The 20607-nt window shown below is 61.4% G+C and overlaps 1 protein-coding gene across 1 annotated transcript in view; it reads right to left on the reverse strand.

Moving 5' to 3' along the window:
- Nucleotides 1-16303, reverse strand: part of PTCH2 (patched 2) — a 21774-nt gene extending 5471 nt beyond the window's left edge. Inside the window, exons 1-15 of the mRNA XM_051625206.1 lie at nucleotides 16238-16303; nucleotides 15789-15981; nucleotides 5652-5841; nucleotides 5460-5529; nucleotides 5136-5227; nucleotides 3018-3213; nucleotides 2795-2916; nucleotides 2304-2451; nucleotides 1943-2074; nucleotides 1709-1864; nucleotides 1502-1594; nucleotides 1288-1413; nucleotides 1054-1172; nucleotides 518-923; nucleotides 122-434 (exon numbers count right to left, since the gene is read on the reverse strand). Of these exons, the coding sequence (XP_051481166.1) occupies nucleotides 122-434; nucleotides 518-923; nucleotides 1054-1172; nucleotides 1288-1413; nucleotides 1502-1594; nucleotides 1709-1864; nucleotides 1943-2074; nucleotides 2304-2451; nucleotides 2795-2916; nucleotides 3018-3213; nucleotides 5136-5227; nucleotides 5460-5529; nucleotides 5652-5841; nucleotides 15789-15981; nucleotides 16238-16303 (2422 nt within the window). The remainder of the gene's footprint in view (nucleotides 1-121; nucleotides 435-517; nucleotides 924-1053; nucleotides 1173-1287; nucleotides 1414-1501; nucleotides 1595-1708; nucleotides 1865-1942; nucleotides 2075-2303; nucleotides 2452-2794; nucleotides 2917-3017; nucleotides 3214-5135; nucleotides 5228-5459; nucleotides 5530-5651; nucleotides 5842-15788; nucleotides 15982-16237) is intronic.
- Between the last annotated feature and the right edge of the window lie 4304 nt (nucleotides 16304-20607).

Consider the following 20607-nt stretch of genomic DNA (forward strand, 5'->3'; position numbering starts at 1 on the left):
TGCCAGGTGCCTTGGGGACACCACGGGCCTTCCCAGGGTGACACACACCAGAGAAGGCATTCCCAGGCCAGCGGGGAGGGTGCAGGTTTGGGAGAGCATGGAGAAGAGGAATGTCCCTTACCTCGCAGCCAGTCCTGGAAGTAGTGGAGCCACATCTTGGGCAGGTCGTGGTTGCCCTCCCGCACCACGTACTTGACGGTGCTGAAGGCCTGGTGCAGGCTGAGCAGAGCGGCTTGGGCGCCTGGGTAGTGGAAGCCACCCTTGGTGACGATGAACATGTTGTAGAAGGAGAAGTACTTGAACTGGGCCGAGATGAAGGCATGCGCCTTGGTGTCCCGCGGCACGATGTCTGTCAGGTAGAGCCCATCGTGCACCATGGTGGTGCCATAGAGGCTCAGCCCCAGCAGTGCCAGGAACAGCACTGCCACCACCGCCTGTGGAGACAGCGGGGAGTCAGGCAGGGTCCGGTGCCACCCACTCCTGTTGGGTGGCACCACTGGGACCGTCCCCACCTCACCTTGGTCCGGGTCCGCAGGAGCAGCGGGGCGTACTTCTCTCGGGCGAAGTCAGCAAGGCTCCAGCGGCAGAAGGGCAGGGGGACGCACTCCCGCCCACCCTTGGCCTCGTCCATCTGGGCCAGCAGGTCCCGGGTGGAGCTGGACGGGGTGAAGACCTGAGAGCCCAGGGGGTCGGTGGGGGGCAGGAGAACCGTGGGTGAGGTGCACACCTGGGAGGTGGGTGGCAGGACAGTGACGACGTGGTGGCCCGAGGGGTCACACCGAGTGAAAGCTTGCACAGTGGTGGTTATCTGGGTGCTGGTGGTCACGCCAGGGTGCCCGTAAGGGGAGGGGTGGCAGGCATGGTTGTCATTGGCATCGGCGAGCTCCTGGGGTTGGATTTGGATGACCCGTGAGGAGCAAGGGCTGCAGGAAAAGAGGAAAGAAGGAGAGAGTGAAGGAGGAGAAGATGCTGAGGGAGAAGAGCAGAGCCACCCCATGCTTCTGAGAGGGTCCTGTGGGGCCAGCTGCATCCTGGGCAGCCTGGTGGTGGTACCTGTAGAAGCAGCAGAGGATGTCAAGTCGGCGTTTCTCCCGGCGGTGCAGGTCCAGGCTCAGAATGGCAGGAAAGACGAATAGCACCATGGCAAAGTTGAACACCACAACCACCGCAGCCTGTGGGTAGGAGGACATGTCAGAGCTGGGTCTGGTCAGCCCTTCCCACCCGCTCCAGAAAAGGACCTCAGGCACCCCCTCCTGCCCAGCCCCCAGAGAGGGACCACAGCCAAACCTGGAGGGAGAAGGCACGCAGGGCAGGAATGGGCACCAGGGCTGCCATGAAGAAGGCAATCATGTTGCTGACAGAGGTGAGAGCCACGCTGGTCCCTGTACGCTTCAGGCACTCACCCGTCCGCTCCTGTGGGGACAGAGGGAGGGGGTGATGAGAGGGGCCACAGGGAAGTAGAAGGGGACCTGACAGCCCCTGAGAAGGGCTCAGCACTCACCTTGAAGGGGATGTGTTGGCTGGTCTCAGTGAAGGCATGAGCCAAGAGGAACATGTCATCCACACCAATGCCAAGGGCCAGAAAGGGCAGGACCTGACAAAGACCAGCCTGTGTCAGTGGAGGGACTCGGCTACTGCCTGGGAGGGGACTCAGCCACCTGGCCACCCCACCAGCCCCACAGTACCCAGCTCTTTCCCCAGCACATACCTGGGTGGTGGCAGCATTGAAGGAAATGCCCAGCAGAGAGCAAAGCCCCAGACCAGAGGCCACAGAGAGAGCCACAAGCAGGACCCCAGCCAGGCCCACGGCCCCTTGGGACTTGGAGCAGTCCCACCGCAGCATGGTGACACAGGCGTAGGCCAGCTGGAAGAGCACACCGAGTTAATGGGGACAAGGGACAAAGGAAGAACAGCAGGGGACAGAAAGAGGGGGCACACGCACCATGAGGAGGTAGCCCCCGGCCACCCGGATGGCACTGACGTCGGAGAAAGACTTCATGATGTCATTGAGCGTGGTGGTGGAGAAAGCATGGACGCTCTGTGTGGCGTTGGGTGGAATGGAGTCCTGCGCCAGCTGCCAGAGATGCACCCCATTAGAGGAGTCAGGACTCCTGTTCTGCTCCCCAGTACATCCCCCCAGAGCCATCCAGGGTGTCAGCATCACCACTGAGGGTCCTAGGGACTCAGTGGACCACAAGAGAGTGGTGCCAGGACCGGTGGCCACATGAAAACCTGGATGCAGGGAGGTGACACACACAGGCTCACCCCTGCCCAGCCCCACAGGGGCTGATCCCAGTGCCTACCTCCACGAATTTCCTCTGCCACGCCTCCAGGATGGCGCCCGCCTTCTCCTCGCTCCAGCTGATGTCATGGATCTCGTAGTCATCCTTGAAGTGCTCAAAGAGCTGCCGTGGGCTCATGAGGAGGAACATGGTCTGCAGGGCCTCAGCACTGGGAGACAGGTACACACCTCGATGGGACTGGCTGCAGCGCCCCAGGATGCAGGAATGGGTCCACTCCCCACCCCACAGCCCCACCACGGACACCCAGGAGAGGACTCAGGCATCCTACCCCCGTTTCACCCCTTGCTCCAAAGCTCCTGCTTGCCAGCCCCATACTATCGCCATCCTCCCACACTCTCCCATACAGCCCTGCAGCCCCTTGCAGGCAGGGCAGGTTCCTGTGTGCACTGGATGAGGATGAGGGGACCCTGTCCCAAACTATTCCTGGGGTGACTACCATGGCTGCACCCCTGTGCCATCCCTGGGGACACCCATGCTGCAGCAGCACTCACCGTAGCAGCTTGCCCTGGGAGTCTTTGGTCGTGCCGCCTAAAATCAGCTCCTCCTGCCAGCGCATGAACTTCCTGGAGAAGCCGTGGCAGCCCCCCGAGAGCTCGGCTGGGATGTCAGGGCTCTGTGGGTGGAGGGATAGGCATGATGCATATGAGACCATGGGGCAGGTGGGAGAGTAGCAAGCCCTCTCACCCCTCCCGGTTGCCGTGGGCTGTCACCTACCTGCTGGCTCTGCTTGTTGGGAGCGCTGGGAGGGCACTGGGGGTCGCGGGGGTCCAGACAGGGCCGCTCCATGTAAGCCTGCCCCACCTCTGCCTTATCCAGCAGCTCTTTGAAGCCTTCCAAGGATGTGAACTGCCCCAGCTCCTCCATCAGCTGCAGAGGATCCAGGTTGCTCCACTGGATGTCCGGGCGGCCCCTGGGGAGAGAGTGGCACAGGGGTGATGGGGGATGCTGAAACCCCACCACTGCAATCCGATTCCATGGGTCCAGGGGTGCCCTGAAAGGCAGGGTGCGAGGCTGCAGAGGAGCAGCATCAATCCCCAGCACATCCCCTACCCGCTCCCGGGGCTGCCTGCAGCATCCCCCATGCCCCGCGTGGTGCAGCGGGCCATGCCCCGAGTCAAGTAGCGTGCCTGATCCTGTTAGGCTGGGACAAAGCGGGGGGAGCTGGCCCCGCCGCCTGGCCCTGCTTTGTGCGAGCAGTCAGACCGATTACTGCCCGTGGGCTAACATCTTGATAGAGGGGAGCAGGCAGGAGTGGGCTCCCAGCATCCCTTCCAGCCCCTCCTGCCATCTCCTCTCAAGCCGGAGGTTTTGGGGCTCAGCAGAGGTTCTGGTGGTGGTGGTGCTAGGATCTTAGCATGGACCAGGTCCTTGGAGGTCCAATGGGACACCATGGGACTTGGGGTACTCAGGAAAAGGGGTTTTTCCACTGCCTGCAGATGCTCTGCTCCCTCCATCCCAGCCTGGGGTGCCCATGGGCCAGCTCCCAGCCTCGCTCAGCTTCTAAGGCGGAAAGGACACACAAAAAAGCCAGTAATGCAGCCCGGCGCTCCAAAGAGGGATAGAAAAAACCTCGAGCAACTGTGGGCCCTGGGGAGAAACACAGCCTAATAATTCATGAAGGCTGGCTGGGCCGGAGCTGGACGCTCGAGATTCCCACATACCAACCAGAGCTGCTGCCGCTTCCAAAGAGAGTGCCTTTTATCTGCTTTCGCTTGCTTCACTGAGCCAGGGCAAATCCTTTTGTCTTTCCATAGATTGCTGCTCTTTGTTCTCCCAGCTCCCGCCCCGCTCACCCCTTGGCGTTAAAAAGGGGGATGAGTGAGTCCCCATGGGCTGGCGGCTGCTCAACCGGGGTGCCCGCCTGGGCACCTGTTCACCCGGCTGAGAGGTGAGATGGGTCCCACCGCTGCTGTGGGTGCCACCCTGCCTGCCTGTCACTTACCGCAGCCCCAGGGTCCTACCCACCCCAGCAATGCCACCAGCATCCCTGTCAGCACCACCGCCCTACCCCGCTCACCCCTGCTCCTGGCTGCTCCCCAGGCTGGGATGGGAAGAACCTGAGGACTTGGGGGAGCAAAGCCGGTCCCCCAGTCCTGGCTGGGGATGCTGCGGCCCCTTCCCCCTCCTCCCGTCAGGCAGCAGCCTGAATAAGGCCACTATTTCATCTGTTTGGCAAGGGGCAGCTTTCAGAGCAGCATTAGCATGAGAAAGCGCGGGGCTGCGTTTGCTGACAATGCACAAGCCGCCCCGGCTCTCCCGGACAAACACACGCGTAAACAGAAGGAATGTGTGTGGAGGGGGGAGACCCCCGCCCAGCCCGGGGTCCCCAGCCCCACCACGGCGGTGTGGGGAGCTGGCCGGGAATCACCTGCCACCCACCCCGGGGACTCTGCACCCTCCGTGTCCCAGGGCACAGCTCGAAAGTGTCAGTGCTTCCTTGCCATCCTGGCACCCGAAAAGCATTGGTGGAACAGCCCCCAGGGACCTGCCTGTGGCATGGCCTTGTCCCCACATCCCCATTATCCCCATCCCTGGCTGCTGTGATGGCATGGCAAGGATAGGCAGCTCCTGCCCCTGGGCTGCAGCCCCCCACCCCAGTAGTGCACCAAGGCCAGGTGGGTGAGGACAGTGACCTGTCCCTGGGGAGGGTTGACCGAGCAATGGTGGTGGCACCATCCTGGGGCTGAGCAGGACATGCAGCAGCACCAAGGGTCCTTGGGGCAGCAGAGCCAAGATGCAAGGGGAGGTCAAGTTCAGCCCCTCGGCAGCCCCACCCCAGTCCCTGCTCCCACCCACAGCCCCCCAACCCACGGTACAGCCCCCCACACTCACGGGAGGTAGGCTGAGCCTCCCTGCAGCTTGGCGCCTTCCCAGAAGCAGTCCAGCGGTGTCAGGATCACGCAGGGAAACAGCTTCTCTATCATCTGTGGGAGGAGAAGATGTGAGGGATCAGCAGGGATGGATCAGGTGCCCCCTGCTCCCCTCCCACCAGCCCTGCTGGGCTGCCCAAGCCTGCACCTTCCCACACACCGGCAGTGCCTTTGCAGTGCCTGGGGCTGACAAGTCTCATCCCCACCATAGCCCATGCACTGCCCGATTACTGGGGACCGACCCCCGTGGGGTGTTGCCTGGGGCCACCCTATGCCCAGCACTCACCCTCTCAATCATGCCGTTCTCAATGATGGGGACACCCGACTTGTAGCAGATCTTATTCAAATCCCACGATCTGGAAAGGCAGAACAAGGAGCTGAGGAGGAGCATCATCCCACGGGGGACACGGTAAGGGGTGTGGGGGACAAGCAGGACATGGCGGGGGTCCCTGTCGCCCCCGACCGGAGCCGGACTCACTTTCCGTACAGCGAGACTTGGACTTTGCTGGCGGCCAGGGCCGCCTCGAGGTGGAGCTGCAGGGCCTCCTGAGTCAGGATGTTCTCCCCATCCCGTTTCGGGGTCTGGATCAACATTTGGGAGGTGTAGACTGACTCCTCGCCCAGCTTCTCCTTGGTGTAGCGCAGCTCCTGGCTCACCCGGCTGCCCGCTGCAAAGGGGACCACAAAGTGTCCTGTCAAGTGCCAAGGCTGGCAGAGCCCACATCCCACCAACCTGTCCTGCCCCCAGGGAAGGGGTCAGGCAGGACCAAAGCCCCAAAGCATCAGATGGTGCCACATTAACCTGGGAGGACTTCTTGCCATAGGCTCCCCAGCTGCTCCATCCTCTGGGCACTCGCACCCAGAGAACCCAAGCAGGGAACATCCCAGCCCACACCAGACCAGGCATCCCCCTTCCCACCAATGCAGATATTTCCAGCCCCAAAATCAGTCATTGGCTTTGCTTTCTGTAGAAAAACCCTACGGGCAGACACCTGGCGAAACAGAGGGGCTGCATCCTGTCCACTCCCACCCATGCGCTGTAGCAGGTGCCACAGATCCCCAACACAAGCAGACCACCATGCAGTGACTGAAACTGGCGACACTCCACTCTGTCCCTGCCCAGCTGCTCCCCGGCACCCTGAGACAGGCAGCTTTTTGGACAGGGGATGGGCCTAGGGAGAGGTGGCACCCTCAAACCCCTGCAGGTGCAGCCTGCCCAGAGAGAGGCTTGGGGACAAGCGAGGGACACAGTGCCGTGGAGCTCTGCAGGACATACTTCCTCCTGCCATGGCTCTGGGATTTATCCTCAATGGTAGTGGGAGAGCTCTGAGCTTCCCAGGAGAAGCCACCAACTTTATTTGTAGCTGCCTCAGTGCGGAAGAGAAATCTGCCCCACACCAGTGTCCCCATCAAACAAGGGGGTCCCATTCCTGCTGACACAGCGAAGGGGGGGACGCAGGCCAGAGAAGGGTGGGAGGCGGATTCCGAGACCCCGAAGCACAAGACCCGGCCACACTGCTCCCAACTGCTCCCAGTCCCCTGCCCAGGAGGGGGGATGCTATTTGCAGCCCCCACCCCAGTGCCATCCACCAGGGATGCTCGGGGGTGCCTGGCATCAGGGAGCATCCCAAGGCAGGGCTGTTGATGGGGGGAGGCTGGCTCCTGCCCAGCCCCGGGTGCTGGAGAACGGGAGGTGTCAGGATTCATCCACACTGGGACACTCCCTCAGCAAAAGGCGGGGGCCCCGGGGGACCTGGACCCCTGCCAGCATCGAGGAGGCCAGAGAGAGACCACAAATAAGGAGCAGAATCTTCCCTTTTAATGACTTATTATATGGGTTGGTGTTGGGTTTTGTTTTGTTTTTGTTTTTTTCCCCCTGCTTTTTGGGAACGGGGAGGGGGAAAGCATCCTTATTGTTCCTGGCTGGGCTAGGGAGCAGCTGGTGTCCATCAGATGCCAGTTGGGATGGAGGTTGTGCCAGGGTTGGGGAGGGGCAGGGGGGGGGCATGGCCACAGCCTTTGTGTGTGTGTCAGAGGGGACAGCAGCACCCGGGGCAAGGGGACGAGGACACAGGGAGGGTAGGTGTCACAGGATGGGAGGGGGGACCCATCCCCTTCCCAGCAGGCTGGGAGGTTGGGCAGGAGGTGTGCCGAGCTGCTCTGATCCCAGCCACGCCACCCACGCTGAACCCGGGTGGGCGGTGGGACACAGAGGTTTGGGGGGAGTGTGGGGGGGGGTGCCCAGCATGGCCACTGCTCCCAGGGGATGCATCCTGCTGTGCTCTGCAAGAATCTCCACCCAGTATGGCTGCAGGAGGAGGTACACATCTGCAAGCATGCAGTGGGGCAGGGGGGAGCCCCCCAAAAAAAATTAAAGGGGAAAAAAACCCAGAGAAAATAAAAAGCCATCCCTTGTAATTAGTGTTAATTTGGAACAGGGCACTGCGAGCCGTCAGCAAGCTTCAAAGGCCATGAGGAAGCCTCAAATTCCAACACCCTAATTAACCAAAGAGCAACATGAAAAGACAAGGCAGCGCACTCAGGGCTGCCAAGGACACTTCAAACGGGCGCGCGCCCGCCGGCCGGCCCGGGACCGGGCGAGATGCCCCACGCTGCACGCAGCCCCCTGGCCGGGGAGGGGGCCCGAGGGGCACCCCGATACCAACAATGAGCACGTTAATGAGGAACTGTATGTAAATTTTTTTTTTTTTTTTTTTTAATTCCAATTAACAAAGGGAGCCCTTGGCTTTTTCATGCAAAGGGCCCTCTGGTTCCAATCAGGCGCCCTGGTCCTGCTTATTAACAGCCCGCTCTGCTCCCTAGCGGGGGCTGGCTTCAACCTCCCCAGATCCCTACACTGGGCAAAAAGAGACCCCCTATGTCCCCCAAAACTTCACAGCAGGGCCTGGGGGCAGGATGGTACCCAGAGAAAGCTGTGCCTTGCCCAAGCATCCTCCCTGGGGGGGTGGGCACTACTTCTGGGTACCACGGGCCAGGGGTTTTGCAGGTTGTGGGCACATAGAAGTGTGGGCTGGAGAGCAGATGGAACCCCACACCCATCTGCACCCCAAATTCCTAGGGTGCAGAGCAGGGTCCCAGCATGCCCAAGGCAGCAGGGGGAGTGGAGGAGGGGGGGAGGGATGGATGCTAGGGAGAGAACTTGGTCCCCAGCAGCAGGGGTGGCTGTGTGTGCGGCTGCCTCCCACCCACGGGCCATGCTGGGGGAGTCCTCCCCATAATTACAGCATCCATCACGAAATTACAGAGCAGGGCGGGAGCCTCCCTGCCCCCTTCCTGGCCACCCTGACTGAGCCACCCCCCTGGCCACCCCTCCTCAAACTCTCCTGGCACAGGACCCATGGCCACAGCAGTGCAATCAACTCACCCTCACCCAGTGGGATCAGCTGGTGCCCTCAGCTGCCCTGGTGGGTGCTGTGACCACGGTACCCCCTGCCCAGTGCCAGCCCATCCACCCTGCAGCCACAGGGGGAAAGGGGTTGCTCCTGCTCCCGGACAGGACAGAGCTCCAGCCCCCTTGCTGCCCCTCTGCCCAGGAAACGGTCTGAGACAAGGGCTGCTAGCACCCTCCACACTCAGCTCAGAGGGTTTAGGGTCAGAGGAGCCCATATTGGGTCCTGCTGCCCCCAGTGCAGCTGCAAGTTCCCCCACAGCCCAGGGCTCATCTCCCTCAGCCTGGCATGAAAGCAAGGAGATGTCCTGCCCTGCCTGCCCAGGCCAGGAGGTGTGCAAACTCACAAGGGCCCTGTCCCCAACGACCCACGGGTAGGGGGCAGTGGGCTGTGTCAGGGCAGCATGCCCAGGGGCACCAGGAGGGCAGTGGGTCAGGGCAGGCTGCCAGCCCCACACCAAGCCCTCCCTGCCTGGCAAGGGCAAAAGGACTGCAGGTGTGGAAAGGCCATGGGAGGTGCTGGGGTCCATGGAGGGGCAACAATGTCTCCTACTGAAATGCACACTGCTGCAAGTCACCCTCCAGGGTGACTGGAGGTGGTAGTCAAGAGCAGTGCCACCACTCTGCAGGCGGAACTCAGGCACTGCCAACAGCCACTGCCACTGCTTGGGTGACCCAGGTGGGACAGGGAGGGAGCACACCTGGGTACATGTCCTCACTTGGCTTCCAAAAACCAGGCCTTGTTCTCCTGTCTGGGATAACAGTGCTATGGAATATGGTGACAAACTTGGCAAGTCCTAGATTTGGCTGGTGCACAAGGGATACTGCAGCCCTGTCCTAGGGCCAGCAAGCCCCAGAGCCAGGAGAGCCTTGACCCCAGCTCCAGCTGTGCTCCCCAGCAAGGGAAAAAGCTGGGTGCAGTAAGGGGGAGGCTTCCCTGGGGAGCAGTCCCCTTTCTGCAGCACAACATCCCAATGCCAGGGCTAGAAATCCCCATTCAAGCCCATAGCTGGGAGGGGGCAAGGTCACACTGAGATCCCCTGGGAAAAGCCATCTCCATGGGGACCCTCCTCTGCAACTAGGGGCACCTGTGAGGACAAACACCAGACTGTCAGGCCATCCCCACGGCACAGACTGAGGGCACCCCACCATCAGACACGCTCGGGTGCTTAAAACCCCCAGGAGCACCAGAGAGATGCCGGCCCTATTCCATAGCCCACGCACCGTCCTGCATCCCGGTGGGAGGGGGTCCCGAGGCACCGCCCCGAGCATCCCTCGGCCCGTCCTCTTCCCCGTGCCGAGCGGCGCGCAAGCCAGAGGCCACCTTCAAAGTGTTGTGGGGCGGATTAGCTGGATTAGGGAGGCAGTGAAAGGACCCATGCTGCTCCGGAGGAAGTCTCGCCCAGGGCACGCTGAAAGAGCCATTTTTACCTGTCCCGGCCGCTACCGCCGGCCTCGCCAAAAGCCCCGCGGCCCCGTCCTGTCAAAACACGTCCTCTCAGCCCCATTCACCCCACGGAGCGGGGCCGGCCCCGGGGAAAGAGGGGGTAGGTGCGTGGCAAATGGGTGTCCCCGGCGGCGCCGAGGGACGAACCGGGGCTCATCGCTGGCCGTGACCAAACCCAGCCCCACCAAAGCGGCTCCCACCGTCTGGCTAAATCAAGAGGGGCGGCAGAAGAGGGGGATGCCTTCAAAAAGCCAGCAGTGGAGGGGCTGAAAGGGCCCGTTTGGGGCCAGCTCCCCAGCCGCCGGCCCCGGCCAAACCCTTTTGTTTAACAGCAAAGCTAAATTAATGTCTTTATTACCCCAAATCGCGGGGCGGCGGTTCCCAGCGCGGGGAGGGGGGGGCAGCCGGGAGCTCGCACCGCCCCAGCTGGCACTGAGGGGACAGCACGACCCCCGAAAAAGAGGGGGGGAAAAAAAAAAAAAAAGGGGGAGAGGGGATTCAGTTGGGAACTATTCACCGCTAAGACTCCTGTCAGCATTGACATAAATTTCCACTGGTGTTGGCATTTAGGCATTTGCCATTTCCATATGTATAGGGCTGCCTGTACTAATTATGCTAATCACCCCCTCTGTTGGCTGCTGTGAAAAATGGCCACATTAGGCACTCCACTGCTTGCTAATGTCACTTAATGTGTGGTTGAAACATACATTCATCCCCCTCTGAATGGTGAAATTTTTCCACATTGCTGGCTTCATTCAGGCAAGAAATGAATTTTTTGAACTCAGACCACTTTTCCAGGCCCGAGGGAGAGGCAGATAATAAAACCCTCTTCTCGGGCCCTGGCGCTGCCCCCTCCCAGCCACCAAATAACATTTAAAACGAAAAAAAAAAAAAAAAAAAAAAAGCCCCCTCTCTAAGTCCATGGATATGTGTAAGTTTAAAAAAAACAAACAAAACACAAACCAAAAAACCCTCCCAAAAAAACCCACAAAAAACTTTCTAGGAATTAAAATATATAAATATATATATATGAAGTTGGAAAGCAAAGCAAAACGGATAGTGGCAGATAAGCCACAGCCATCTGTAAAGAGTCTCCCAGTCTTTTTGGGTTAATTAGCAAAATTTTCCAGTCCGAAAAAGCCAACTGAGCTGTCAAGGAAGGGAAAAGGAAAAGCAAGAGGTTTCATGCTCGCCTCCCTAAGATAAATAAATAAAGAACTGCCTATGCCCCATCTTCGGGCAGACGGGGGCTGCTGGGTGAACCCCCCCCCCCCGAAGAGAAGTCCCTTCAGAGCCAGCCAAGGCTGTGAAGAGGAAGGTGCTTTGGAGCAGAAGGCAGAGCCAGGCAGGCGGGTTTTTGGGCTAACAGGGTCCTCAGCACCCCATGGCACCAATTCCCCAGCTGCCCCTCATGCCTCCAAGGGCCCAAGGGTGGATGCACAGGGTCTTCAAGGACACCTCAACCCTGCAAACACAGAGGATTGCAAGGTCCCAAAGAAAAAAATCCTCTTGGGCCAGGCAAGTGGGTCCTCAGGGCAGCCCCTTCCCTCCCTGTGTCGATACCTGTGTCACTGCACCCCAAGAGGAGTGGGGACACCATTCCCACAAGATGCCTGTCTGGGGATAGAGTGGGGACGTGGCAGCCAGGGAACTGCCTCTTGGGTGCGAGACCAGCTCAGGCCAGATCCTGGCAGGCATCTCACTGCCCCTGCCACAGGGACGAGCTGCCAGCAGAGCCCCCCGTGTTGCTGGCACCAGCCCCATGCAGCCCCCTCAGCCCCACACCCCAGCTTTGCCTGCTCCTTTCTCAGCCTGCTGATGTCTCACCCCACAAAACCCACCCGCTGGCAGCAACAAGACCACCCACCTCTCCACATGCCCACCCAGGAATGGCCACAGCACCCTGCTTTCCCCCCATCACCAAGGGCCACTGCCCCACACCCTGCCATGGGTCCCACAAGGTACAGTGGGGACAATGGCTGGGATAAGGGACCACACGGATGGTGTTCCCAGAGCAGAGGCAGGGTGGGAAAGGCACCCAACCCCCATCCTTGGCTTTTTGTTGTGGCTTTCTCATCCTTGATGCTCCTTTCTGCAAAAATGGAGCCAGCTGGGGTCTCATCTCCCGTTGGCCCCTGCAGTAGCTGCACCCCTGCCCCGAATGCCAGGAAGAGGACACCCTGTGCCAAGTCCTATTGCAGAGGTCAAGGAAGGACAAAAACTATTGCCAAGGGGACTGGGGGGTGTTTCAGCTTCATGCCCCAAGCTAGGAACAGGGCAGCAAATTCCCCTTGGCCCCATATGAAGGAACCCATTTCATCCCACTGGCATATTTGGGATGTCCCTGACCCCTCCAGGAGAGGATCAGGATCTTCTCCAGGGAGACTCAGCAGCTCTTTGAGAGCACAACGGCTGTGCAGGGCTCTGGGCTGTTCCGGTTAGGAATTAACCTGGCCTTCCTTTGAACCAGCCCTCGGTGCTATAAATCAGGCAGACCCATTCACCACCCAGGGCTCTGCCTGCCCGGAGCTCACCGCCCCCGGCCCCTTGGCCCTACAGACACCCTGGGAGAGCCGGGAACAGCTGCCAGGTGTCTAGAGGTAACTCAACACTCGCCGCTAGCCAGGATTTCAAAGCCTCCAAGTGGCTAATTGCTTCGGAGGAGCCTAATTGAACATTTCCACAGTTGAGTCCAATTTATGGGGTGACACGGCCTCCCTCCATCTCCCAAAGAGGGATGCGGGTCAGGCATAACCCCAGGGCACCACTAGCATCCCCCAGCCAGATCCCATCCCATGGGACACCCCCTAGAATGAGACCCTGCACTTCCTCGCAGTGCATGGGGTCACAGCCCAGGCTCAGGGGGACCTGCCCTCACCACAGTCCGAAGGCTGCACACCTATTCCCCAGTAGCACAATGGCCCCATAGAAAGCAGTTCCCTTCCCTCTGCTGCCCACCAGCACCCACCACGACCCTGGCTCCTGGAGGGCTGAACTCAGCCTGTGGCAGGGACAGATTGGCAAGGGGGTCATACTCTGCTCTTGCGGGGTTGGGACCTCACCTGGGTGAGGTGGCTTGGGTTGGAGCATCACCAACCCACATTCCTCAGTCTGGCTAGGCAGAAGTAGGTAGGCAGGTATAGACCAGCTTCAGGGGGCCATCAGAGACTTCCTGGGATCCCTCAACCACCCTGCCTCTGAGCTGGGAGCTACCAGACTGGGACAATGGGGTCAGGACTCCCCACACCCATAGCCTGCCTATTAAACACCCCACAGTTGTGCCTCAGGACTGGGATGGACCATGCTGATGCAAACATCTCCCTACACACACACAGGGAGGGCAGGAGCCAGGGTCCTCCCAGCACCCTGGGGATCCCAAGGCTTTGGGGCCAGGCTGACGGGACACCCAGGTTTGCCAGCCCACGGATGAGGGCTGCACTGCCTCGACCTGGCATAGGGGTACCAGGCTTGTTGCAGGGACACACACAAACTCCAGCCACCCTGCCACACACCCGGGAACAGGAGAAAGCTGTGGCTGAGAGAATCCAGAAGCAGCTTAAAGTGCTCAGGTTCCAACCACACAGTCTGGAAAACCACATCCTGCTCTCCAAGGGCAGCCCAGGCCCTCCTGCCCTGCAGCAACACACATCCCCTTACCAGGATGAGGTCCAGAGATTAGGGAAGGCTGGGTACACCCAAGGACGCCAGGTGATGCTTTGATCTCACCAGAAAACACAAAAGCAGAGGCCAGTGGAAAAGCAAGGACCCACAGTTGGTTATGGGGAAGGGAGGCAACCCCACAGCTGATACAAAAGACTGAAAGAGCCCCTGCAAACCTTGCATGTGTACCCACCCAGGACCCACAGGACTAAAGCCACCCTAGCCACATTGCCCTTGGTGGTCACAGGTAGCACCAACATCCAAGGACAGCTTCCTTGAGCACACTGGGGCTGTGCCACCCAAGAGCAACACATGGAGGGGTCTGTCCCAAGTGCACACTCTCAGGGGAGAGCTCTCTCCCAGGAAGGCTCCAAGCAGCAACCCCACATCACACACCATCCCCACTCCAGGCACTACAGATCCAGAGCAGAAGCTGTGTGCAGACCCCAGCACACCCATCTCCTGGGATGGGGCAAGACACCCACCCCAGGTCAGCAGCATTTCATCATGGGGAGAAAAAAAACCCCAACACACTAAAAATCCAGCTCCTGACACCAAAGCAGATGCCTCAGCCATGAAAAAGAGCCAGTTCCTCAAAGAGGCCCCCAGCACCCACATTACAGCCACACTGCAGTGTTAGTGAAACATCCCCCATCAGCAGCCACAGTGCCTCCTGGCTGTACTCACTCGAGCAGGGAAGCACGGTGGTTCACAGAGACTGTGTGCAAGGAAAGCTGGGCTTCTGGGCACTTCCAGCCATCCCCAGGCTCGGCCCCTTCCCCATCCTGCTCTCCACCACAATGCACTGCAAGTCCTGCTCTCCCCCAACACGAACAACCACAGCCACTTCCCTGGCTCCGACCGCAGTTGCACAAAATGCCAACTCTTTGCAACCCCAAAAGCACAATAAAAATCCGAGGGAGCCAGAGCCACGACCGGGAGTAAGGGAATCACAGAGGGTGCACATCCCTCCTCCAGCAGCCACCACTCAGGCACTGGCTGGACCGGGAGGTATCACTGGATTTCTCTGCTACGTGTTGCAGAGGAAAGGGGTGATGGAGATGAGATCTGGGGGGGACAAACGCCCCTCGGGAGTTGGGAGCAGGTGGGAGAACTGGGCATTCCTGGGCAGGGGTGCGTGCATCTGTGTGCAAGCAGCGAGAGAGTGCAGGGCCCTTTTTTTTTTTTTAAATTAAAAAAAAAAAAAAAAAAGGGGGTGGGAGAGCAAAGTTGCTTCTATTGTTGAACCAAATCCAAGAGTAGCTGAGGACCACACAGGGAGCGGGGCGTGGGGGAGGAGGCAGCGCTCCCGCACAAAGATGGCTGACACCCCTCCGCTGAGCAACATCTGCCCCTGCACAGCACCCTGCCGGGGACCCCAGGCTGGGAGATCCCCCCCCTCCGGCCAGGGTCTGGCAGGGAGGGGGGGTACGATGTGGGGTGCTTCCTCCCCGGGACACCGAAAGCAGGAGGGAAGCGCAGGAAAAGCAAGTCCCAGCGCTGGGGAGCAGAGTTGCAGGAAGAGGGGAGAGAAAAATCCACGCTAGAATTCTTAATAACAAAGGAGGGGGGATCGCCCGCTTCCACGCGGAAACGGGAATTTGCTCCTGCCTGACCCTGCCCGCTGCTCCGTCCCCGCCGGGCAGGGGCCCCGACCCGGGACTGGCAGCCCCGCAGCACGGGCTCTGCTCCGGTACAGGGCTGCGACCGCCCCCAGGGCTCTTCCCGCGGGGAAGGGGCCTGACGAAGGGACGGGCCCACGCGTGGGAACACGGCGCCAAACACCCGCCCCGCCGCACGTGTCCGCACCTCGGCGCGGGGACCCCGCGGGGACAGACGTAGGGGTCCCTCTGCCACTCGGCACTGCGCACCCCCGGCAAGACGCAGCCCGAACAGACAGGACTTCTGCCCGCGGGCATCCGCGGCCCCACACGCAGGAACCCCGGCGGCATCATCCTCCTCCTCCCGCTCCGCTCCCGCGCTGTCACCTGCCTCCGGGCCAGCCCCGCACCTCCGCGCCCCCCCCGCGGGGGCACAAAGCCGCGGCCGGCAGCGGGACCGTTCCCACGGGCGGCTGTGGCCCTTGGGGCCGCGCTTACCTTCCACCCAGAGGTGCTCGATGTCGGTCTCGATGGAGGCCACTCGCAGTCCCACGGCCAGCGCCCCGAACACCAGCAGCCCCACGAAGAGCACCTTCCCACAGTGCCGCTGGATCCGGCAGCCCAGGGCGAAGAGCAGCGCCTGAAAGCGGGCCCGCAGCCACAGCGGGGCCCTTTGGCCCACGGCCCTGCCCTGGGGGAAGAGGGCGAGGATTAGGCTGAGAGTCAAGGGAGCCCCTGCCCAGGACGGGGGGATCCCCCAGCGGGGAGGACCCGTGGGCCGCGGAGCGGGAGCTAGACCCCGCCGGCAGCCGCGATGCTGGGGGTCCCCAGTCGGAGAGAGAGCGGGGGACACGGGGAGATCCACCCCTAGGCTTTTCCAAGCAGCCCCGAGCCCCCCACTCCCGACCCGCAGGTCCCCGCGGGAGCGGGCGATGCTCGCCCCTTACCTCGGGCAGCGGCTTGCGGCGGGCGGCGCGGAGCGGCGGCGGAGAGCGGGGGGGCTCGGCCGGCATGGCGGAGCCACTGGCGGGGCTGGGCACCCCCCGTTATGTGGGGCCGAGCGCGGCGGCCCCCATGCGCGCGGCGGGGCCGGTGCTGCCGGTGTCGGCGCGGTGCCGGTGCGGAGAGCTCTGTGCCGCCGGCCGCCCGCCGCGCCTCTAAAGGGGAGGCGGGGGCGGGGGGCGCCGGGGCCGCGCCGCCGCCGCCGCTCCCATTGGCCGCCGCCGCCGCGGCAGCGCCCACCGCCGCTGCCAGGCAACGGCGCGCCCGCCGCCGGCGGCCACACACGGCGGCACCCCCCCCTCCCGCCCCCCCCGCCCCCGCCCCGCCCCGCCGCGGGGGGGAGCGCGGCGGCGGCACCGGGGGCGGCCCGGTCCGGCCCGCCCCGCCCGCGGGCAACGGACCCACGACGCCCCCCTCCCGCCCCGGGACCGGCAGCTCCCCCACAGGCAGCCCCCCCCTCCCCAGCCTCACTGCTGGGGTTGGCACCCCCACGGCCACCCCCGCGGGGGAGCATTTCCCACGGCAAACCCCGAGGGATGGGCACCCCCCTGTTACCACCACGCAGCCGAGGGTAGGCGGCCCCCCCCCATAGCTGTTCCCTCTAGGATGAACACTCCCCAAACAGGGCATTCCCCCACGGCCACCCCCAAGAATGAGCATCCCCCCGTAAACACCCCCGCACAGGGCAGGTAGCCTCCCCCCAGCCATCTCCAAGGATGAGCACCTCCTGTAACCACCTCCTACAAGGTAGCCCCCCCATAGCTACCCCCGAGGATGGGCAATCCCCTGTAAACGCCCCCCCCCCAAAAGGAAGCAGCAGCTCCCCCTCCCCATCAAGAAGGGCACCCCACAAGCAGGGCACCCGCCCCCACAGCCACCCCCAGGAATTAACATCTTTCTCCCACAGCTACCCTGCAGGCCCGTGGGAGCTGCCCCGAAGGGATGGACAAGCCCCCCAAGAGCAAGGTGTGCCCTGTAGCCTCTCCCCGAGGATGGGTATCCCCCCATAGCTACCCTCCTTGATCCAGGCATTTCCCCCATAGCCCCCCCTTAGTGCTGGAGAGATGATCCCCCATAGCCACCCCAAGGGCCAGGCATCCCCTCTAGGGCCAGGCATCTCTCCACAACCATTTCCCAAGAGATAGGCAGCCCTCTTAAAGGCTGGATATTCCCCTATGTCCACCCCCAAGGGATGGGTAGTGCCCCCATCTCCATGCCAAGGGATTGGCCACCCCCTCCCAGAGGTTCTCCCCCCTATAGCCACCCCATGGCATGGGCATCTCCTCTTCAGGGGCCAGGTGTCCTCCCACAAAGGACCAGGTATCCCCCAATGCCTTTTCCCAATAACAACCCCCCCCCTAAAAGCAGGATGTGTCCCCATCGCAAGGGCCAGATATTCCCCCAAGGCCATGGTGGGAGGCAGGACCACCCCACTCTTTGGGTATGCCCACAACTGCTGCCCCATCCCCTGCCTGTTGGGCAAATGCCACCAATAATTTTGGGGCAATTAGGATTATTACTCTGCTTGTTTTACACTCTTCTCAGGTAGTCACTGGTCAGACCTGTTGCTGATGCCTCCAGGACCAGCACCCCGAGAAGCTGCTGGGGGCACCCAAGGAGGGGGTCAGTAAACCCACATGGAGCTACACCCACTCCACCTGCATCTCCATCCCAACCACCCACCTTGGTCCCCTGGAGCAATGATGGTGATGCTCATCCTGTCGTCTCCCTGCTGGCCAAACATCGGGGAAACTCCAATCAATTGAGTTTCTGAGGTGGCTCCTTCATGCTCCCCAGCCATACACCCTGCCAGCCTGACCCACTGCTGCCGAGCTCTCCTGGGCCTTTGCAGCACGTAAAGGGTTTCTCCCTTGTCCGGTGATAGGCCTGTAACATCTGGCATGTCCCCAAATACAGAAGGGAAACAGCTATTCAGCACTTCTGCTGCTTGATTGCTATTAACAGCTCCACCATTCCCCTTCCTCGGTGGACCCGCACTACTGCTAGGCAGCTGCTGCTTTTTATTAACTTAAATTTTAAAAAGTAAGTTGTTGTCCTCCTCTCCAGCGTCGTTAGTTCTCCCAACCCATATTCTCCATCCACTTCCTATCTGTTCCTGTTGGTTTCCACCTGGAGCTCTCCCATTGCCAACAGGGAAACGGCACCAATGTCCTTGGAAAAGCCATGGGATGGTCAATGGAGACCTGCTTGGTGTTTCCCAGAGCCTGGGATTTGCCCCATCCTGGGGCACCAAGGGTTTCCCCAAGACCTGGGCTCCCAGTGCTGCAGGACCAGCTCCCCTGACTCCATCCTGGCTCACCTACGCTAGCACAGGGCTCCTGTGCCACAGGAGGGCCATGCAGGATGGGCTGTGGTAGGACGATCCCTGGTAGCCCTGTCTGCCGTGCACCACGCACCCCTGTTCCACTGCCCACTTGCTGCCTCCACGGTCCCCAAGGACCAGCTGCCCCCCAGGACCTGTGTGGCACCATCACAGCAGTGTGACTGTCATCCCGAGCGAGAGGGTGTAGGGCCTGGCAGGAGGGCTGCCTGTTTGGGGACCCCAAGATTTGCAGGGCAGGTGACAACCCCAGTGACAGAGCCAGATCCTGCCACTCCAACAGGGATTGAAAACCCAACTGGAAAACGCCTGTGGGCAGGAGAGGGCCCAGCCTGCCTCGCCCTGATGCCAGAGCGATGGGCTCACAGACAGTGGGTCTGCTCTGAGACGGGGGCTTTGGGTCTCCCTGCAGGACCTTTATTCCCCCAGAGTCACCCAGGAGGGGACTTGGAGCCCTGCGGGCCACCAGCCTCGTGGGAGCAGGATGGGGATTGGCCTGCGTGCAGGGAGACTTCGCTTGCTGCTTCTTGCTGACCGGCTGTTTTATATCAAGGCAGGAGGGGGGATTTGCTGTTCTAGATGGTATTTTAATGGGCAGGCAGGCAGCTGGAGCCTGGGAGAAGCCTGCTTTACATTGTTTGGGGTTGTAACAAATAAATTCAATTAAAGTCAAATGGCTCCGTGCAGCCCCCACCCTGTGCAGTGTCTCTGCAGCACCGGTGGCTGCGAAAGCCATGAGTGTGAGGTGGGGGCCCAGGGCTTTGCCCCCACACCAGGGCCACCTGGGGGCCTGGCCCACCCTTGCCCCTCACCCCTGCCACAGGGTGAGCCAGCAGGATGTGGCAGGAACTGTGGAGGGAGCCAACCCGGGGCATCACGCCCGCTGAGCATCCGTGAGAGGGGGTGGCCTGGCCAGGGAGCCCACCCTGTGTCCTGTCTCCATACTGCACGTCCCACCCCATCAAGCAAAGGGGATGGGAAAATCCCTTCAGGCAGGAGCCACACCGCAGTGGGCACTCCTTAGGGACAGGGCAGCCCAGGACAAGGGCTTCTGCGAGTAGCAGCAACCTCCAGGCAAGGGGCTGGGGTGTCGAGCTGGGCTTTGGATGGCCACGCTGCAGCCCCGGAGCCCTGAGGCCAAGGGGGAAAGCAGAGGGGACTTGGCAGGGACGTGCCAGAACCTCAGCACGCTGTAAACAGCCGCCGCCGCAGCAGCAACTCCTCTGCCGGGAGCCAGCGCCGGGCGTTTGTTAGTTGGAAAACAGATGGTTCTCTCCCAAGCGCCGGCACAGCCTGCCCAGCCGCAGCCCCGAGCCAGGCCTCGTCTCCCAGGGACCCCAGGGCTGCAGAGTGCCCAGCACTGGGACCCCATCAGGGTGGCTGGAGATGGGAGGTGCAGGGAGAGCCCCTTGGATGGATGGGCAGTGGTGGCGTGGCCCTGCTCCAGCCGTCACCAACTGTGTCCCAAGAGATGCCATGTCCCAAGGGGATGCTGTATCCCAAGGGGATGCAGAAGAGAGACAGTATCCACCACGGGGAATCTGCACTAACATCCCTTAAAACCTCTGTGCATCTCTGTGTGTAGCACTGTGCCTCAGTTTCCCTGCACCTACCCAACAGCAGAGGGTGGGGGAGATGGGCTGGTCCTCAAGTCAGAGTCTACCTGGTCTCCCCAGATAGGGCTGAGATAGTGGGGAAAGGATTAAGTCCCATCTCCGAGGTCAGGGAAAGCCCTAAGGAGGAAGCAGAGGGGTCCCTGCCACATCCCACCTGGGATAATTTTCCATGGGACGCGGCCAGTGAGCCCTCAGCCCAGCATCACCAGCAGGACTCAGGGGTCCAGCCTCTTCCGCAGTCCCCAGCGGTCCTGGGGGCACATGCATCAAGGGGGCATGGACGGACCCATCACCACCCTGGGATTTTGGGTGTGCTGCAGCAAGTGGACAAAAAGATAGAGTCGGGGAGGGGCCGTGG

Source organism: Apus apus, chromosome 7 (assembly GCF_020740795.1).
Source record: "Apus apus isolate bApuApu2 chromosome 7, bApuApu2.pri.cur, whole genome shotgun sequence".
In the NCBI taxonomy this organism is placed as follows: domain Eukaryota; kingdom Metazoa; phylum Chordata; class Aves; order Apodiformes; family Apodidae; genus Apus; species Apus apus.